This window comes from Mercurialis annua, linkage group LG6 (genome assembly GCF_937616625.2).
Source record: "Mercurialis annua linkage group LG6, ddMerAnnu1.2, whole genome shotgun sequence".
NCBI classification, from domain to species: domain Eukaryota; kingdom Viridiplantae; phylum Streptophyta; class Magnoliopsida; order Malpighiales; family Euphorbiaceae; genus Mercurialis; species Mercurialis annua.
Window position 1 is genome coordinate 46320383 of NC_065575.1, and position 17345 is coordinate 46337727.

Here is a 17345-nt window from a genome sequence, read left to right on the forward strand (position 1 = left end):
AAACATTTTTATTAAGTTAACCCTACATTGAAACTTATTTACATTTATACTCCCTCTGGTCCATAATATTTATCGCATTTGAGAAATTTTTTTGGTCCATAATATTTGTCATGTTATAATATTAAGAGAGCATTGATTGCTATTTTTCCATATTTGTCCTCCATTAATTTATTGAAAGAATACAATCAACAAATAAAAATGGTAGTCATAAATACAAACAAGTTTCAATGTAGGGTTAACTTAGTAAAAGTGTTTACAAAATAAGACATATTAATAGTTTTCTTAATTCTTGTGCAAAAGTCAAATGCGACAAATATTATGAACCGGAGGGAATAACTACTATTTTTATTTGTTTATTGTATTTTTCAATAAATTAATGGGAGGTAAACATGGTAAAATAGCAATTAATTTTCTTTTAATATTATAACATGACAAATATTATAAAAAAATTCTCAAATGCGAAAAATATTATGGAGCGGAGGTAGTATCAGGATTCGGTGATAAATTTTCAATTATTATTCGTTGTACACCTTCAAAGGCCCATTGGGCCTTAATCATTCATGTATTTTTAGTAGTTGAGCTCAATCCAAACCAAATTGTTTACGAAAGGCCAGTTTAGACTTTGTAATTGAGTTTTTGTCAAACGCTTTTTTTGTAATATTTGCAAAAAAATACTTCGGTTTGAGAAGTTGTTTTTTTACTCTTTTTTTATAATTTATTTTTATACACTGAAAATTTATAAAAATACTTTATTTTTCTAAAAATTATTTGAAATTATTTTAGAAACGGTTCTAAAATATGCACTTTAAAATTATTTGAATCATTTTGAAACCTTTATAAATTGTTTAAGAAATTGTTAAAACCAGTGGCAAATAAAAAAAATAAAAACCGTCTGAAATTCATTTAAAAACTATTTAATTCAAATTGTGTTTTTTAGAAACCATTTAAAACTGCAAATAAAAAAGTAAATATTTATAACTTATGGAGTACGTTTAAAAACTTTCAATTTGATGGTTAAATTTTACAATTTTTTAAAAAAGATTGTAAAGAATCCTTTATAATATTAACCTAATTTAATTATAAAAATGAAAGTACAATCACATTTTATTTATTTTAAATAATCAAATTGATTTTTATATTTACAAACATAATTTTGGTAAAACAAATTTCGGAGAAAAAGATAATAGATAGATAGGTTATAAAAAGTAACAAATAAGAAGTATCATACAATACCTGAATATAAGATGACTTAACAGAAGCTAAGTCGTGTGCTAACCCATTAAACCTATGACTAAACATATTGAACGAAACAGTTAACAAACGTTGCTCGAGACGCCATACAATATCTTTACAAATCTCCAAGTACGGTAGTCCATTAATTGAGCGTCACCTTCCATTATAACATTATTCCATGAACATAAAACAGCCCAATTCGGAGATTTTCAAAGTGCCAAAAGTTCTGAAATTCCCGAATTCCAAATATGGCTGAAATATGCATGAAAACGACTGGAGTCCCTTGTTATCGCAACTATAAAACCGAAATAATATAATTGTAAAGTAGATGCATCATAATTCAGTTTTATGAATCCTGGAGGAGGTGATATCCATGCATCATGAAGTGTTATGTTATTATTTACTGAATATGAGGATAAAAAATTTGGAATAATGCCTGCACATTCAGAATAAGCAACAACTGCAGCGTGCACCATCTTTAACATATTGTTTTTCATGTTTAAACTGTAACTTATTTTAATTTTTCCATATACACCAACAAACAAAACGACGGAGATTTAACAATTTCTTAGATGGATTTTGTAAAATCAAAAGGGTAGTCATGAAAGGTAGATGGAAAATTCAACAAGTCCAATAGAGAAACAAACCATCTTTTCTAAACAAATGGACAAAAAAAATAGCATATAAACCATTGATTCAGCCCCACAATAGTAAATACATTTAATTTTAATATTACATCGAGTAATCAATTGTTCCCCAATTGGCAAAGCACCATAAGAGCACGCCATATCGATTTCAAAAGGTGTTAAAGTGACATTTTAACACGTCAAATAAAAATACAAATTAAATTAATTATTTAACTAATCAAATAAAAACACAAAAATTTGTGGCTGCTGGGATTCGAGCCCAGGTCTCCACGGCCACAACGTGGAATTCTTACCACTAAACTACAGCCACTTTGTGTTTGTTGTCTCACGGAGCCCCATTATGTAGCAATAGAACCCCAATTAATTGAAGCTTTTTTGCAAATAAAATTAATGTGAATAAAGAATATAACCATATACTCCTTACCAATCTAATGATAAGATTTCTTTGTATATTATTTTAATAAAATTAATAATTTTATTTTTACATTTTACACTTTATATTATATGAAATGTATTACTTTTAAATAAATCAAATGCATTAAATTGAAAAGGATAAACAATATAATTTAGAAAAAAATATAAAAAAAATTATCAATTAAATTAAAACTGAGGAAATAAATTATAGTATTTGTAAATGGTAGTGAAAGGAAATTACTCAATTAGAGAAGAGCAAAAAGGTAACCAAGATGGTTGGCTGATCATGATATGCCGTGACTACAGCCTTCGAATAGAAATAGTTGACATGTGAAATCAACATAAAAATCTACAACTAGTGGATGTTTTGAGTCTTTTGACTGTCTATGAGTTACAATTAGAGGGGTATGGAATCATGGGATTTGTGGCGTGAATCACAGGTAATGCCTACATTTTGTATAAACAAAACAAAAATTCCAATCCCGCAATTAAATTAATGAATTAATGCAAAGAAAAATAGCAAATAAACTTTGTCTATCACCATCTATTAGAAATGGACAATAAAATTGTGAATATTGTCAACCCGAGCTATGTATGAAATTATGGGAAGAGGCGTAGGTCCGCCCTAGTCAGAAGTGGTCAAGAAGTGCAAATTTTTCAAAAGAGAAAGTCTCGGTTTTGATTTCCGACCTGATTGGTATAAAAATTTACTCTTCCAACTAAATTTTCTAACGTCACGAAAGCTAAATTAATTTTATGTTCGAAAAATGAATATATTTATGGAATGGGATTCCCTCAAGTTCATTTTCAGCTTGAGGGGGTCATGTTCACGATCTAAACCGTTTATTACAAAATGAAGGGTGTAGATTAATTTGATTAAAATTGTACTTTTTTAATCTACATCGTTAATGAACGGTGTAGATCGTGAACATGACCTCCTTAAGTACATTTGAACTTGAGGGAATCCCAATCCTATATTTATAACAAAACTTTCACTCCTATTCATCACTATGCATCCTTAATAGTCAAAAACTTCCAACAAAGCCCAAAAAGAAGCAAAGAAACAAAACATGTGAGAACAATATAAATACCCAAAAATTCCTCAAAAAAAAAAATATAAATACCCAAAAAGGAAAAGGTTTGAGGATATGTGTAAGCTGTCTTCCATGCTCTCAAAGTGGGTAAGGAGTCATTTTATGGTTAAGAATTGAAATGAAGACATAAACCAAATCTTGAAGCTTCAGCCTTTGTTTCTTTTCTTACAAATGGTGGTAACTCATTTATTTTTTGTTTCAAAAAAGAAAGTGGAGAGTGGATTTATTCAATCATGGTAATAAATTGTGACTATTCTCATTTTCTGTTACTTTGGTTGTATATAGCAAATGATGAATTAGTATTTGGCAGTTGAGGACTCTGTTCATATGTTAGGTAATACAAATCTTCCTGGGATATAAAACTGCGACCTTTAGTTCTAGTGGTATAAACGAACGGAGCTGAATTTTAATTATGCCAAATTCAACTTTAATTACTTCGAGTTTATTGTACGAGTTTGAATTAGATCGAACTTATCGACCGATTGAATAGATTGTATGTAAAAACTAAATTACAACATGGTTTATGGACAATCTATTCAACCATCGGTTCAACCATCTGTTTAACAAGGGTCAATCGGTCCAATCCGATCCAACTCGATTGGACGGAATTTCCAATATTTATAATTAATTGGACCGTATAGGTGACCAAACTCTCGCTTCAATTGTAAGGCCAGTCTAAATTTTATGTTAATATTATATTTTCACACATACTAGTGAATATGTTTGACTTTACTCTCTATTTTGCTATCCGCATGCACGAAAAATTCTTATGTTAACCTAACTTATTACATAAAATTATAAACTATTCATTAATTGTATCACATGTGATTTTATTGAATATAATAATCAATTAATAAAAAGCATTTATTTCTAATTAAAATATTATCAATTAAATTAATATTTTAAATTGGTTAGTATATTCAATAAAGTCCCGTCTCACTCACTTAAATAATGGACGATTCACAATTTTTTAGTCCTTTAATATAGGTCCAAATGTATCAAAAACCATAGAAACAAAGAATGAAACTATGCAATAATGATGGATTTGATCAATAAGCAAGCATCTTGACTCAAAACATAAACAAATATACATATTTACATAACACTAAAACATTAAATATATGTTTAGTTTCAAGTTGCAATGCCAACAAATGCTATTGCCGAGTCCCAAAACAAAGTGCTTTTGAACTATTTAGTAGTTGACGGATTCTATCTCTATATATATAGTCGAGCCCATACCATGAGACTGTATATTGTGTTCCGAAGAATAACAAAACTAATACATATATATATTGGTCATAATAACAATGATAAGAACAAGAATTCAACAACAGAAAATGTTGATAGCTATACTTACAAGAACAAAGTGCTTTTTCAATGATGATGTAGTGTTTGTTGGAACTTTGAAGAAATAAAAGAGAAGTGGAAGAGAAATATTAGACATTGTTGACTCTGTCTTTTTGGAGATTCTTTTTTTAACTTTCTCATTGTGGTATTTTTATTTTGAAAGAAAATAATAAGTTTCTTTGAAATCATTAGGATTTTATCTTAAGGAAATTATATATAGAAATTCTATGCTTCAGGAGATGCTTTCTATAAATTCTTATACTAATTACTGATTTTTACAAGTTTTGGAAGAATATGTCATCGCGGAGAACATTTTTCGCATGTCGATAAATCTCTATGGTCCTGTATAATCTTACTGACCAAGTAATATTCGAGTTACATCTAGTTCAGTCTTGATTTGCTTATAGTATTATCTTTTTGCCTATGATATAAGTTAACTCGACTGTCTTTAGGAGTTTACCAGAGGAGTAGTTCCGCCAGTTTGGATTGATTTTGGCTCTAGTGATTTTTCAGGTGGTTGGGGTTGTATCTCTTGTGTCATGTTACTAGCTGTAAAATAAAAATTTAAGCATATTTATGAATAAAAAAAAAAAGATACTAAACACATTGATAAAGAAAACAAAATTCACATATTATCAAAATAATTTTTGTTTATGGAGGCTTTTTTTCAAGTCTAGCAAGCCGGCAAATTTAGGGGTTTTTGTTTTCTCAATATATTTCTACTACAATAAGCCCCACCACCTTGACCATGCACTTTGAGTGCAAGTCATGAAGTAGCACTCACTCTCATAAAGTCATACATAGACCTTATTCTTTTACCTTCTTCTCTACTCCTTCGGTTCACTTTTCTTTTTTAATTGTTCGAACCAAGAACCGACCCACCGACTCATATCTTCTCTCAACTATAAAAGCTTAAAGGCAAGCTACCCAACCAACCAACCCAAAGCTGTCCTGCCCATTTCTATTCTTACAGTACCTTTTTATTTCATGTGTTTATAGCTTATTAGGTCAGTGTTAGAGATGAACAGCATCTCAAAGTAGTAACAGAATATTAAGAGAGAACGGTATTTTTTTCATGCATTAAAGTATTAATTGCAAACTAGTTTTAGTTGTATCTTTTTGTATGTAATCTCATTTTTTTCTTCTTTACTATTTCTGTTTGGAAAGATAAAGGACCATAGTGAATGGATAAAAAGTTAGATTAGGGAATAATAAAATATTGGTAAAATTTTCTTGGCCTAATTATTTAAAAACCACCCACCTTGTAACTTTTTTTCATTTATACCACGACCTAGGAAAATTTTCATTTGTACCCTATTTTTGATTTTTATGTTTTGTAAGAGTAATTTTTTTGATAATTTAATTAATTAAAAATGAAAATATTAAAAACAAGATACATAAATGATTATCGTTAACGTTTTATTAGAATATAGGTTAAAAATGAAGGACTAATTTAAACTTTTTTTAAAAGAAAATAAATCAATTCAACTTATTAGGGTAGAGATGAAACATAAAAATCAAAAATAGGGTACAATTGAAAACTTTCCTAGGTCATGGTATAAATGAAAAAAAATTACAAGGTGGGTGGTTTTTAAGTAATTAAGCCAATTTTCTTTTATACCCACAACTATAGTCCTTTTACTAAATATATCACGATTTTAAATTTTTTCAGTTTGATTCATTATTTATTCGACATGTGACAAAATATACTCATAATTCCATTAGAGCATAATTTAAATCTTCAAATAATGATATACTCTCCGTTTTTTTACTTGTCCATCTAGTCATATATATATATATATATATATATATATTTGTCTAAAATTATTTATCCTTTTTGAATTTTAATAAAATTTTAACTTTCAGTTTTCGAGTTCATCCCTCAAATGACTTTGTAATAGTAATGAATCAAAGCTTTGATTAACTAATGATTTAATTAATAGGGTTATATAAATTTGTATTCTTGCAATTTAAAACAAATATAAAATAAATATGTACAATTTTGACTAGATGAACATGTAACAAAATACGGAGGGAGTAAACCATATCAAAATGGTGACATTTTCATACTCCAAAAGTATTGTGAGTATATTTGGCACACATCGAATAAATGATATATCAAATTGGCACGATTTCAAAATCGTGGCATATTTTACAAACATACCATAATTATAAGTATATAAGAATGTTTTGTATAGAAAATATATAGGCGTCATCTTTTTTTTTTATGAAATATAGGCATCATCTTATTAACGCAAGAATATATAAGCGTTATAATTTTGACCTAATGAGTAACGAAATTTGGTTTTCATGAGCAAATGGAGATTATTCCAGAATATTATTGTGATCTCAGTATTCAAGGGGTATTAATATTATGCGATACGCAGAGATATATTCAGTGTAATCCTAAAAATTAAAGAACTAGGATTACAATGAAGCAAGTATGCAACAAATTAATTTGTTGTTTTTTTTTTTACAAGAATTAATTTGTTGTTATTAGATTAACTTAATCCGCAATTTCATGCAAGAAGCCATGTGCTCAACTTGTGAATCCTATAATTATTTGTCTTCTCTAGGGATTAGCAGCTGCTAAAGGCATGTCTAACCTCAGTTTACACACCAAAGAGTATAATTTTGCTATTTTAATTTTTTTTAAATACTATTAAGATTTGTAGCCGCTTCAAAATACTAATTAATTCATTTGTCATCAACAGCCGGATTTTGGTCTAGTGTTTTTTTTGAAAGAACGAAAAAAAATTCACTCCTATCAGTGGCTATTCAAACTCAAAATCGATTCATTTAAAGAGGAAAGTTTTTACCAATTGATATCTTGGCTATTTAGAGTTGTACACGAATTCTAGAGATTTTGAATCTGAACGGAAATCGAACTAAAAATATTAAGAAATGAAAAATATTTTTGAGCCATTTTTGAATCGGATGGACCAAAATTGTACTTGATACAATTTTAGATTTTAGGTAGATATTCATAACAAGAATCATCCTAAACTGCTGAATTGAAGTACAAAAATTGTAATCGGATTAAAGATAATATTTTGGTCAAACTCCAAAGTGTATTTTTTGGGTATAATATTCATGAGATTTTTTGAACGATCCCATTTAAACGACACTTTTAAACTTTCTACATTCGAGTAGTATAGTTTCTTTGTAAAAGGCAAAATTTATATGATTAGCAGCTCTTATTATGCTAAACGCATGTCTAACCTCAGTTTACACTCCAAAGTGTATTGTTTTAATGTAATTTGATTGAATTTTTTACTAGTAATTTGGCCAATATGTGTAATTTGAATAATATTTTATTAGTTTTTTATAATGTCTTATCGGTATATAATTCATTGAAATTATAAGTTCTACCTTTTTTTTATAATCAGTATGTCTTTTTAATTAACTTTAATATTTTGTATGTCTTTTTCATATATATAAATAGTATTTTAGTTATCATACTTGGAAATATACAATAACTTATTATCATGTCAGATCCGAACTAGGCATAGATATATTTGGTAAAAATTAAAATAATAATGGACTAAACAAGAAAAATTAAAAATTGTGTTATATATTTTGATAAAAAAAAAATTATAGTTGTGAGTGGCTGAATTCAATTTACCTGTATAAAATATATAGTATATGTAGTTCTAGTAATCTGTCTTCCGAATTATCTCCGTTCGTTAAAACCGAATCTCCATACCAAATCATATCAAAAATAATATAAAATCTTCTATACCAAATCGAACTAAATTTTGATACAAACTCTGAATTTCATTTCAATATATCTACATTTTTCGGTAAGTTGTGGAGATTTGCCGCTCCCCTAACCATGCACAACCCTAAATAAATTGTCTATTCGATTTCCTAAGGTTTGAATCTGCCATCCTGCCATAACCTAGACTACAACCAGCTAACAATTTTTTTAGCTCTGTTCAATATTCAGCTTTTACTTTAACTTTAACAATCCAGCAATCAGCATTCAAACTAATAACTGCACTAACTAAAAAGAATTGCAGAAATATCTAAAAAGGTGCCCACACAAATTACACAATTACCTAATTAATGAAATTAAATGATATTTCCATATAATACCACTGAGCCTGACTCAAGGAGATGCTCTCTGATCATGCCAAAACAATCTTTTATTTTCTCTCATCTTTTCAGATTTCCAACATTTGCAAATTTATTAATGTAAATCAGATTCTTACTTCAATGCTGTAGATCATCTCATTAAATGCCATTCCTTTAATTTATTTGTTTTTTTCTACTCTTTGTTGGCTTAAGCAAAAGCATAAATTTGAAACAGTCAAGAAAGTTGCAGATTAACAGAAGAAGAAAAGAATGAATAAAAGGGTCATTTCAGTCCCTAAACTTATTCATCAAGATCAATTACGCACATTTTAATCATTTTAATCAACTAAGCACAATCATAGCTATTTTTAGGTCAATTAAGATACAATTATACAACATATAAACTAGTTCAAAACCCAATTTTATCCTTAAGTTATCTAAAATAGAGTATATTGTTGACAATAAAACAATAAAAATTGTCCTTAAATTGATTAAAATGGTTAAAATTTGAGTTAATTGACTCTAATGAACAAATTCATAAACCGCAATGACCTTTTGTTTAAAAATTCAAAAAAGAATTGCCTTCTCCTTCATTGAACTGTACAATGCCAGTAGAGACAGGTGGTGGAAGTTACTTTTCTATTAATAAAATAATAACTTCCACAAATTTTATTCATTTTTAATTATTAATATACTATCAACTTAATTAATTCATCATTCATTCTTTCCAAAACAATAACCATTGATTTTAAATTAAGAAAATGACCGGTGCAACTTTGAACAGAATCACCCATTACAAAAAAAAAACACAACAAGATTAACAACACAAAGAAAAACTTCACAATTCAAATTCTGTGTTATTTAAGTAATTAAAAATATTATTATATATATCTGTTATTCCATTAATGGACGTATCTAATTCAACTTGTTACAGAAACAGAGCATAGAACAGAAAAAATATATTGAATTACAGTTAGAACCAAAGAAATAGTCTTTGGATTAATATAACAAAACATATATTAAAATTAAAATTTAACAAATTCGCTTGATTTTAGATCCCAAAACGCAAAAGCAAAAAAAAACTTTTTACTTTTGGATCGAATCTTCTTTTAGAAGATCATTAGAACAGTAAATTAAAAATAAAGAACACTCACCAGTCACCTCTTGATGTGGTTGACAAATTCTGCATCAGATACTTGACTAAGATCATCCTCATCAACTGGAGCAGGGAGATTAAGATCTATTAAACTCAAATTATCTTCATTTTTTGCTGTTCTTGCTGCCGAATTTCTTATTACAGTAGTTGAACCAGTTATTACATGCGATCTCTTGTGTCCACCTAATGCTTGTCCGGATGAAAATACTCTTAAACAATACGGACATTGATGTATTTTTTTTACTGCTGTAGAGCTCGAAGTTACTGCATTGTAATTCACTGTTTTTAACTCTGTTTCTTGATTTGGTGTGTTAAGTTTAAGTTTCTTGTGACTCGCCCTGTGTCCTCCTAATGCTTGATACGATTTAAATACTTTATTGCATGTTTCACACCTGTATTTTCCTCTAACTCGTGTCTTACACGACTTGAACTCGTCCGATTCATCTGTTTCTTGATCAATGGACTTTTCTGTTTCTTCTTCGTCTTCTTCATCATCTTCGTCTTCTTCGTCGAGTTGCAGATGGTAGTTCTGTTTCTCCTTCCTTTTCCACTTATCTCGCGATAGCATCATAAGACAGAAAGCTACGTCTTCTTCTGTAGTCGCGTCGGAGATTGAACTTACTGGTTCCGGCTCAATCCATGGCTCTGTAATCTTATAACTACTAACAAACTTGCTGTTAAACTTGAGCTTTTTTATGTTGTTACTGCTGTTTATGTTGCTGTCTTGATGAAGATGATATTGATGATATTCTAGCAACTTTCTTGTCCGTTTAGATCGTCTCCGAGTTGGATTCTTGGACGACTCAGTTTCGCTCTCTCTATCTTGAAGAACAACAGAAGAAGCATCAACAGGAAAGGCGAACTCACGATCTACTAACCGAACACTTCTCTTCGGATTCTCTCTTAAACCGTAACAAACGCCTTTTTCATCGTCTTCTTCTTCACCCGAAGACGAAGAAGAAGACGAAGCTGACTCAGTATGTTCACTGAGTTGAACCGGTGGATTATGATTATGATGAGGACCATGATCATCTTCTTCTCCAACATGTTTTTCAGTAACCGGAAGATTAAACATATGAGACCTCATGTGCCCACCTAAAGCTCTACCATTAGAGAAATTCTTGAAGCAGAGTTTACATTTATGTCTCTCCATTAACACTTAAAAACTAAGAACTGGAATTAATTTAATTTCTTGAATGAGTTTTTTTTTTTTAAAGAAGTTGAGAGAGAGTGGAAGCTAAAAAGGAGTAGGTGACAAGCATTCCTCCACCAAGAGAACTATATACGAAAACTAAAGCTTTATTTTTAAAAAAATAAAAAACTCACAATAGAATTTTTGATTTAGGAAGTAATTGAATTTAATTAGCATTAAAACGGCAATTAAAACAATTAATTATAACTTAATTAAAAGCGTGTGCTTGAAGGGAGAAAGAGCGACATGTAACATGCGAACCTTGCCCGTTTCTGTATTTATTCCCAACCATTCTTTTACCTTTAACCACTCTTTGATTTCCCATTTTTACCCTTACCTTTTATGCATAATCTTTTAATTTTAGTAATGTAAGTTAGGGGTAATTGAGGAAAATTAATTTGGAGGTTACCAGAATAAACCTGTGGCTTACTTGTACAAGTCAAGAAAACTGCTGGGTTTGTTGTAACGACGAAGCACAATATATAAACTTTTAATAATACATGGCTGTGACTTTAATAATTTAACACGCGGTCAGGATGAAATCTAAAACAGTAAAACTCGTCAACGTGTCATCCCATCAAATCCCCAATTTTGCGGTATTTATGTGATTTTAAAAGGATGAATTGGAGATCTGTGATTCTGTCTACTTTTGGCGGTGATTTTGAAGCCAACTGTCACTGTAGGTAGCTCTAGCAAGCCGGCTGGACCGGCTGGGATTTTAATTTTTTAAAATTGAATTAATTTGTTAAAAAGGAAAATGTAATAAAAGAAAAGAGGTTGAGTTAACTTTAATTAGGGGTAAAATTGCATTAAAAATGGATCTTTAGTTGAAAAGAAATGAAGGGTGAGAAATGTAACCTCCTCCTTGCTTTGAGAAGCTAAAGAGAGCAAAGAGTAGTAAATGCCGTTTAGTTTGGGGTTCGAAGACTCGGTCCATTATTCTTTTGTTATTTTTCTTAACTACTTACTAACATATTCTTGTTCACATGATTTTTTTTTCTTTCAAAATTTTCAGTATTTGTTTAATTGAATTAAATATTATTTAAATAATAAATCAAAATTATCATTATATAATTAAAGTATATTATTACTTTTTTATCATCGACAAGAGAATTTTTTAGTGTTTATAGAAAAAAAATTAAAGTCACGCAATTAACAAAATTATGTTGAACATGCATATCATTTGAACTATATAATTTATTTCTTTATATTATTACTTATATTAAATATATATTTTTCACTTTCATACTTTTTCTCTATTATTTTAATAAATTAAATATCTTTATATCTACATAAAATATTATTCTACTACATATTTTAATTTATATTTATTTATAGTTTCATTTACATATTTTAGTGATTATAATTTAAGAACTAAAATCTTATTATATTTTTTGTTCATTGCTAGAAAAAAATCAATATTATGTTTAAAAAAACTTCTGTCTATATATATGTTACAATAAATTAAAATATTCAGTCATCAAAAGTATATAATATTTAAATGCATCCTTAGCTACCATTATTTTCTACACCTCTCAAATACTGGATTATTAACTAACAAACAAATAATAAAGAGCAAGCCAAGAATTTCCAGTCAATTGACTTAAAGATTGTAGCTAGCTTCTACAGTTTTCCTAATTCAACTGAGACAGTCAAAACTTATAAAATTATAAGCATATGGAGTACAATTAATCAAAAAATGCTTTGGTACATAAGTTCTTGTAATTCTTATTTCCTCTTAGATGATTAAAGAATTCTTTTTGTGTATGTCTTGTTTCCTTTTTAGGAGTAAGCAGCGGCCGGTTAGTTCATTGAACCGATCCAAAGAATAAAATCAATCGGTTATAAAAATTGATTATTAAATAGACGTGGTTGAAATAATTTTAAAATCAGATTTGACTGGACCAAACTGGACATAACCAAATTGAATTAAAATGTTTAGGTTCGATCCAGTTTGATTAATTTTTACTTACGATTGAAAACCAAAATGAATAAAATATTTTTTAATTTGATTGATTTAGTCTGGTTGGTTATTCGATTTTAATTGTTGCTGATCCCTATTTCTTATGGCCAAATATGGTATGAACAAAACTGTTCATCGATGACAATATCACACCATTTATTTAACAGATTTGATTTGCTTTTAACTTTTATAATAAATATAATCCTGATATATTGGTGAAGCTATTTTTCCTTTTTAAATATCCTATCTCTTATATTAGTGTAATATTTATTTTTGTATAACTATCTCTGTTAAAAAAAATTATCCTTGTATTAATCTATTACCTGAATAAATTCTGCTTACCATGACATGTTCAATATACACTGATAATATTTTTTAATTCCAAAAAATATATACATTATTTAGTTTTTAAACATCTCAAAATAATATATTCATCATTACAAAATTCAAGAAATTTTAAAATTAGTTTTTCTATTTTGTTCTTTTTATACCTACTATGACATTATAAATTAATATAACTATTTTTAAAAAACGTAATTAATTTGATGCATAAAGATATAAAAAGAAAATCACTTAGGATATGATTTTGGTAATATGATTAGTGAAATTTGACATTTATTTTTCTCTGAAAGAAAAAAAATTACCATCTCTTTCATTTTGAATGTCTAGTTTTAATAAAACACACATATAAATAAAGTAATAAAATATTAATTTAAATAGCAAAAATATCCATATATAAATATTCTAAACATCAATATTTTAGAGCATCTCCAAGGATGCTCTTTATAATAAAGATTATTTTTATTAATTAGAAAGTTTCTAAAAGAACTATAAAACAGAATAATTTTTTTCTAATTTATTATTCTTTTTTTTTCTTTTGTCAAAGCTGGCAATCAACTCTTTAGAATCTCAATTGTTAGTTTGTTAGTTACCGAGACGTGGTTCGAACCCACAAACTCTTAATGCGCTTAGAGGTGCCTTATCCATTTAAACTATGCCCCCATTGGCATCACTTTTTGTTTCATAAATGATTTGTTTACCAGATTACGACATTTGACATATATAAATATTTACAAATATTAATAAATATGTACAAATTTTACGTCATTCACACCATCTATGTCGTTTATATTGAATACATCGTCTATAGATCTCATCATCATGATTAAAAAAATGATGCAGCCGATGTTTCTAACGCTCGTAGCCATTTCTTAAAAATTTAATGCCCAAACATACTCTTTCCATATATCTTCAAAAAATATCCACCATTTTATCTTCATGGGGAGTGAACCCAAGACATCTAAAGCCTTAAACCTCACTTCCAACCAATTGAACTAGGAAGTAATTGGTTTATAAATATTTAATAATATTAACTTATTATTTTTTTATTGTTTTTTTAAATTTGTATGTTAGGAAAATGTTCATATTATATTTTTAAAAGAAAATATAATTAAAATAATTTTAAAATTTGAAATTTTATTGATAAGATATGAGGTAGAGAGTGAGTGAGAATGAGTGTCTCTTTCTTAGGAATATAAACGAGTTGTGCCACTCGTAAATTACTCGAGATGACTCGAGTTAAACGGGAGTGGATAAACAAGTTGGGCTAATATATAGGTAATTAAGTACTATCAATTTTAATATATATCAAATCGAAGCGAACCGATGTATGCCCCTATCTGTAACTTTGGTGCATGTACTAAAAATTGGCGTTATATAGCTCACACAACGCACGTCTATTGGCATGAAAAATGGGAAGTTGATTGAGAAGAATTTCAATCTTCTTTCAATTGTCTCTTCTTGTAAAATACATCATTATATTTTATTTTTATGGAAAATAAATTTCATAATTATAATTCGATAGTTAAATACATTAACAAATTTAAACTTATAACAGTTTAATCCATTATTTTTATGGTTTTTATCAAATATATTCACAACTAATTTACAATTACGCAATATTATTCGTTTACGTGTACAAAACATATCTTATTTGGCATGTACAAAATCGTATCACACCAGCTCTAAATTATATATTAATATATTTGGCAAATATTGTAAAAATAATATACAAAACTGGAAAAATTAAAAAATTATAATATATTGAAGAGTTATTGTCATATATATAAAAATTCCAATTTTTTTTGTTTTTTTCTTTGAGTTAAGCACATTTTATCAATGTAACACCCCACATCTCAACTTTTCCAAATTGTTAATCATATAACTCAGTGTCGTCTTAGGGATTTTTTCTGTGGAAACAATATTGTTTTAACCGATTTGAATGATTAAAACGACGTCGGATGTATTTAGAATCTAAAATGACAAAAATAAAAGGTTGAGATGTGATTTGGCAAAATATGCTTAAATCGACAAAAACACGAAATGTGAAATTTTTTATGGGCAAAAGGTACAAAAAAAAATCTTTTAGTTTTTACAAAAGTACAGATCAATTCTTTTACTTTTTTTGGATATAATTAAGTCCTGTTTGTTTTCAAATAGAACAAATAACTCTTTTCGTTCAACACCATTAGAAACACTCGTTAATCTCATAATCATTTATGAAAAACTTCAAAAGTAATTTTAATATTTAAAATATTTACCGAAAATTTGAGGGGGTAAGTGTCCCAAAAATAAACTAAAAGGATTTATTTGTTCGATTCTAAAATAACGAGGGTTTAATTGTTCAATTTTAAAAACACACGGACTTAATTGTGCCCAAAATAAAAAGGCTTATATATACTTTTGAGAAAAGGTCGAGAGTTTTTTTGTACTTTCTGCTTTTTTTTTACAACAGTAATCCTATATTTTACAAATGAACTATAGTTATGGATAGATGATTTTTGTTTTTTCCATTCATTAAGCAACATTATTATAGTTAGTAGTTACTGGTTAGTACAAGGCAGTCCGTGAAATCGGCCTACTCTACTGCTCATATTTTGATCCAAGTTGAGGAATGAATTGATATTTTATTAATGAATTGCGCCAGTACTCAGAGTGGCCTCCAAGTGTGTGTAATACATAAATGGTAATCTTATAAAGACCAAAGCTCTCAACTTAAATTTTTGGTTAAAAAACTTTTGATAGGGTTGGCATAGCTAGGTGTGCTTTATTAGGGTATGACCGAATAATAATCGAATCAAATTAAAATTTTAATTTGATTCTATTTTTAGTTAATTCGGTTCGATTGTGGATAACAATTTTAAAAATTACAGTTAATTTGTCTTTATCAGTCTTTTGATCTGAAATTTTTAAATTAACAGAACTGTCCAAATTATTTATATAATATCATTTTTGCATTTCCTTTTAGATATTTAAGGTATTTTTGTAGTTTTTATAGGACTTAATAAATATCAATTTATCGTATATAATTAAAAATTAATAGCAATTTTTTTACTAAATAATAATATTAATAAAATGCAGTTATTTGGTTAAAAAACCCGACCGAAATCAATATTTCCGTTCGATTTCAATTTGGTTACTTTTATAAAAATTTGAAAATTCATTTATGATTAATTTTGTTTGGTTTGATTTAGTGATCGAGCAGATCGATGCATACCCCTAGACGCAGCACAATATTATACTATGCATTACGAATCAGCACAAAAAGTAAAGCAAATCTAACGTTCATAGAATCGAAGAGAAGGCCTTCTCTAGGCAACAAATTGAACTTGGAAGAAAATATTTTAATTTGGCATGATATAAGCCACCAAATATGGCCTTCAATGGAAAATGAATACCTCAAAGAATGAAGTTTCAATTATTGAAAGCAACAATGAATATAAAATTTAATGTAGTGGTATTGATCGTGAAGATTAATTGATCAACTTCAAGCATGTCTTTTGCTGTAGAGAGTGAAATTTATAGTTTTATTTTGGTAGCTTAACAATCTCTTGTAGTGACTTGAATGGTCAAACTTAAGTGGCAGGCACTTTACATGAAGATTCTACTCGAAGATAAGGGGCCTATGAGACTTTTACCCTCTCCCTGCCTTTTTGTGCTTAAAGTTACAACATATACCAAATTATGAAGTTCCATAATTTGAATAAAGGATCACTTTACCCCCTCAACTTGTCACAAAGTATCAAAAACGTCCAAATTAAAAAAATGAATCATTTCTATCTTGAATTTGGGAAAATTGGTACAAAATCCCCCTCCCCACTCTCACCGAAGAGAGTGAGACACACTCTCCAGTTTTGATGATGGTTTTTTTTTCCTTGGGGGT

General features: G+C 28.4%; 1 protein-coding gene and 1 non-coding gene across 2 annotated transcripts; both read right to left on the reverse strand.

The window, feature by feature from the left end:
* Window positions 1-2118: 2118 nt before the first annotated feature.
* TRNAH-GUG (transfer RNA histidin (anticodon GUG)) lies at window positions 2119-2190 on the reverse strand. The gene has a single exon. It is a non-coding gene; the product is annotated as a tRNA-His (tRNA).
* A 7615-nt stretch (window positions 2191-9805) lies between these two features.
* On the reverse strand, window positions 9806-11304 carry LOC126686056 (zinc finger protein ZAT9-like). The gene has a single exon (XM_050380076.2). It carries the CDS (start codon window positions 11119-11121, stop codon window positions 9970-9972), a length of 1152 nt encoding a protein of 383 aa, XP_050236033.1. The 5' UTR covers window positions 11122-11304; the 3' UTR covers window positions 9806-9969.
* Between the last annotated feature and the right edge of the window lie 6041 nt (window positions 11305-17345).

Bases quoted from the DNA above. Each gene is read 5' to 3' on its own strand.
- LOC126686056 (XM_050380076.2), bottom strand. From the start codon at position 11,121: ATGGAGAGACATAAATGTAAACTCTGCTTCAAGAATTTCTCTAATGGT.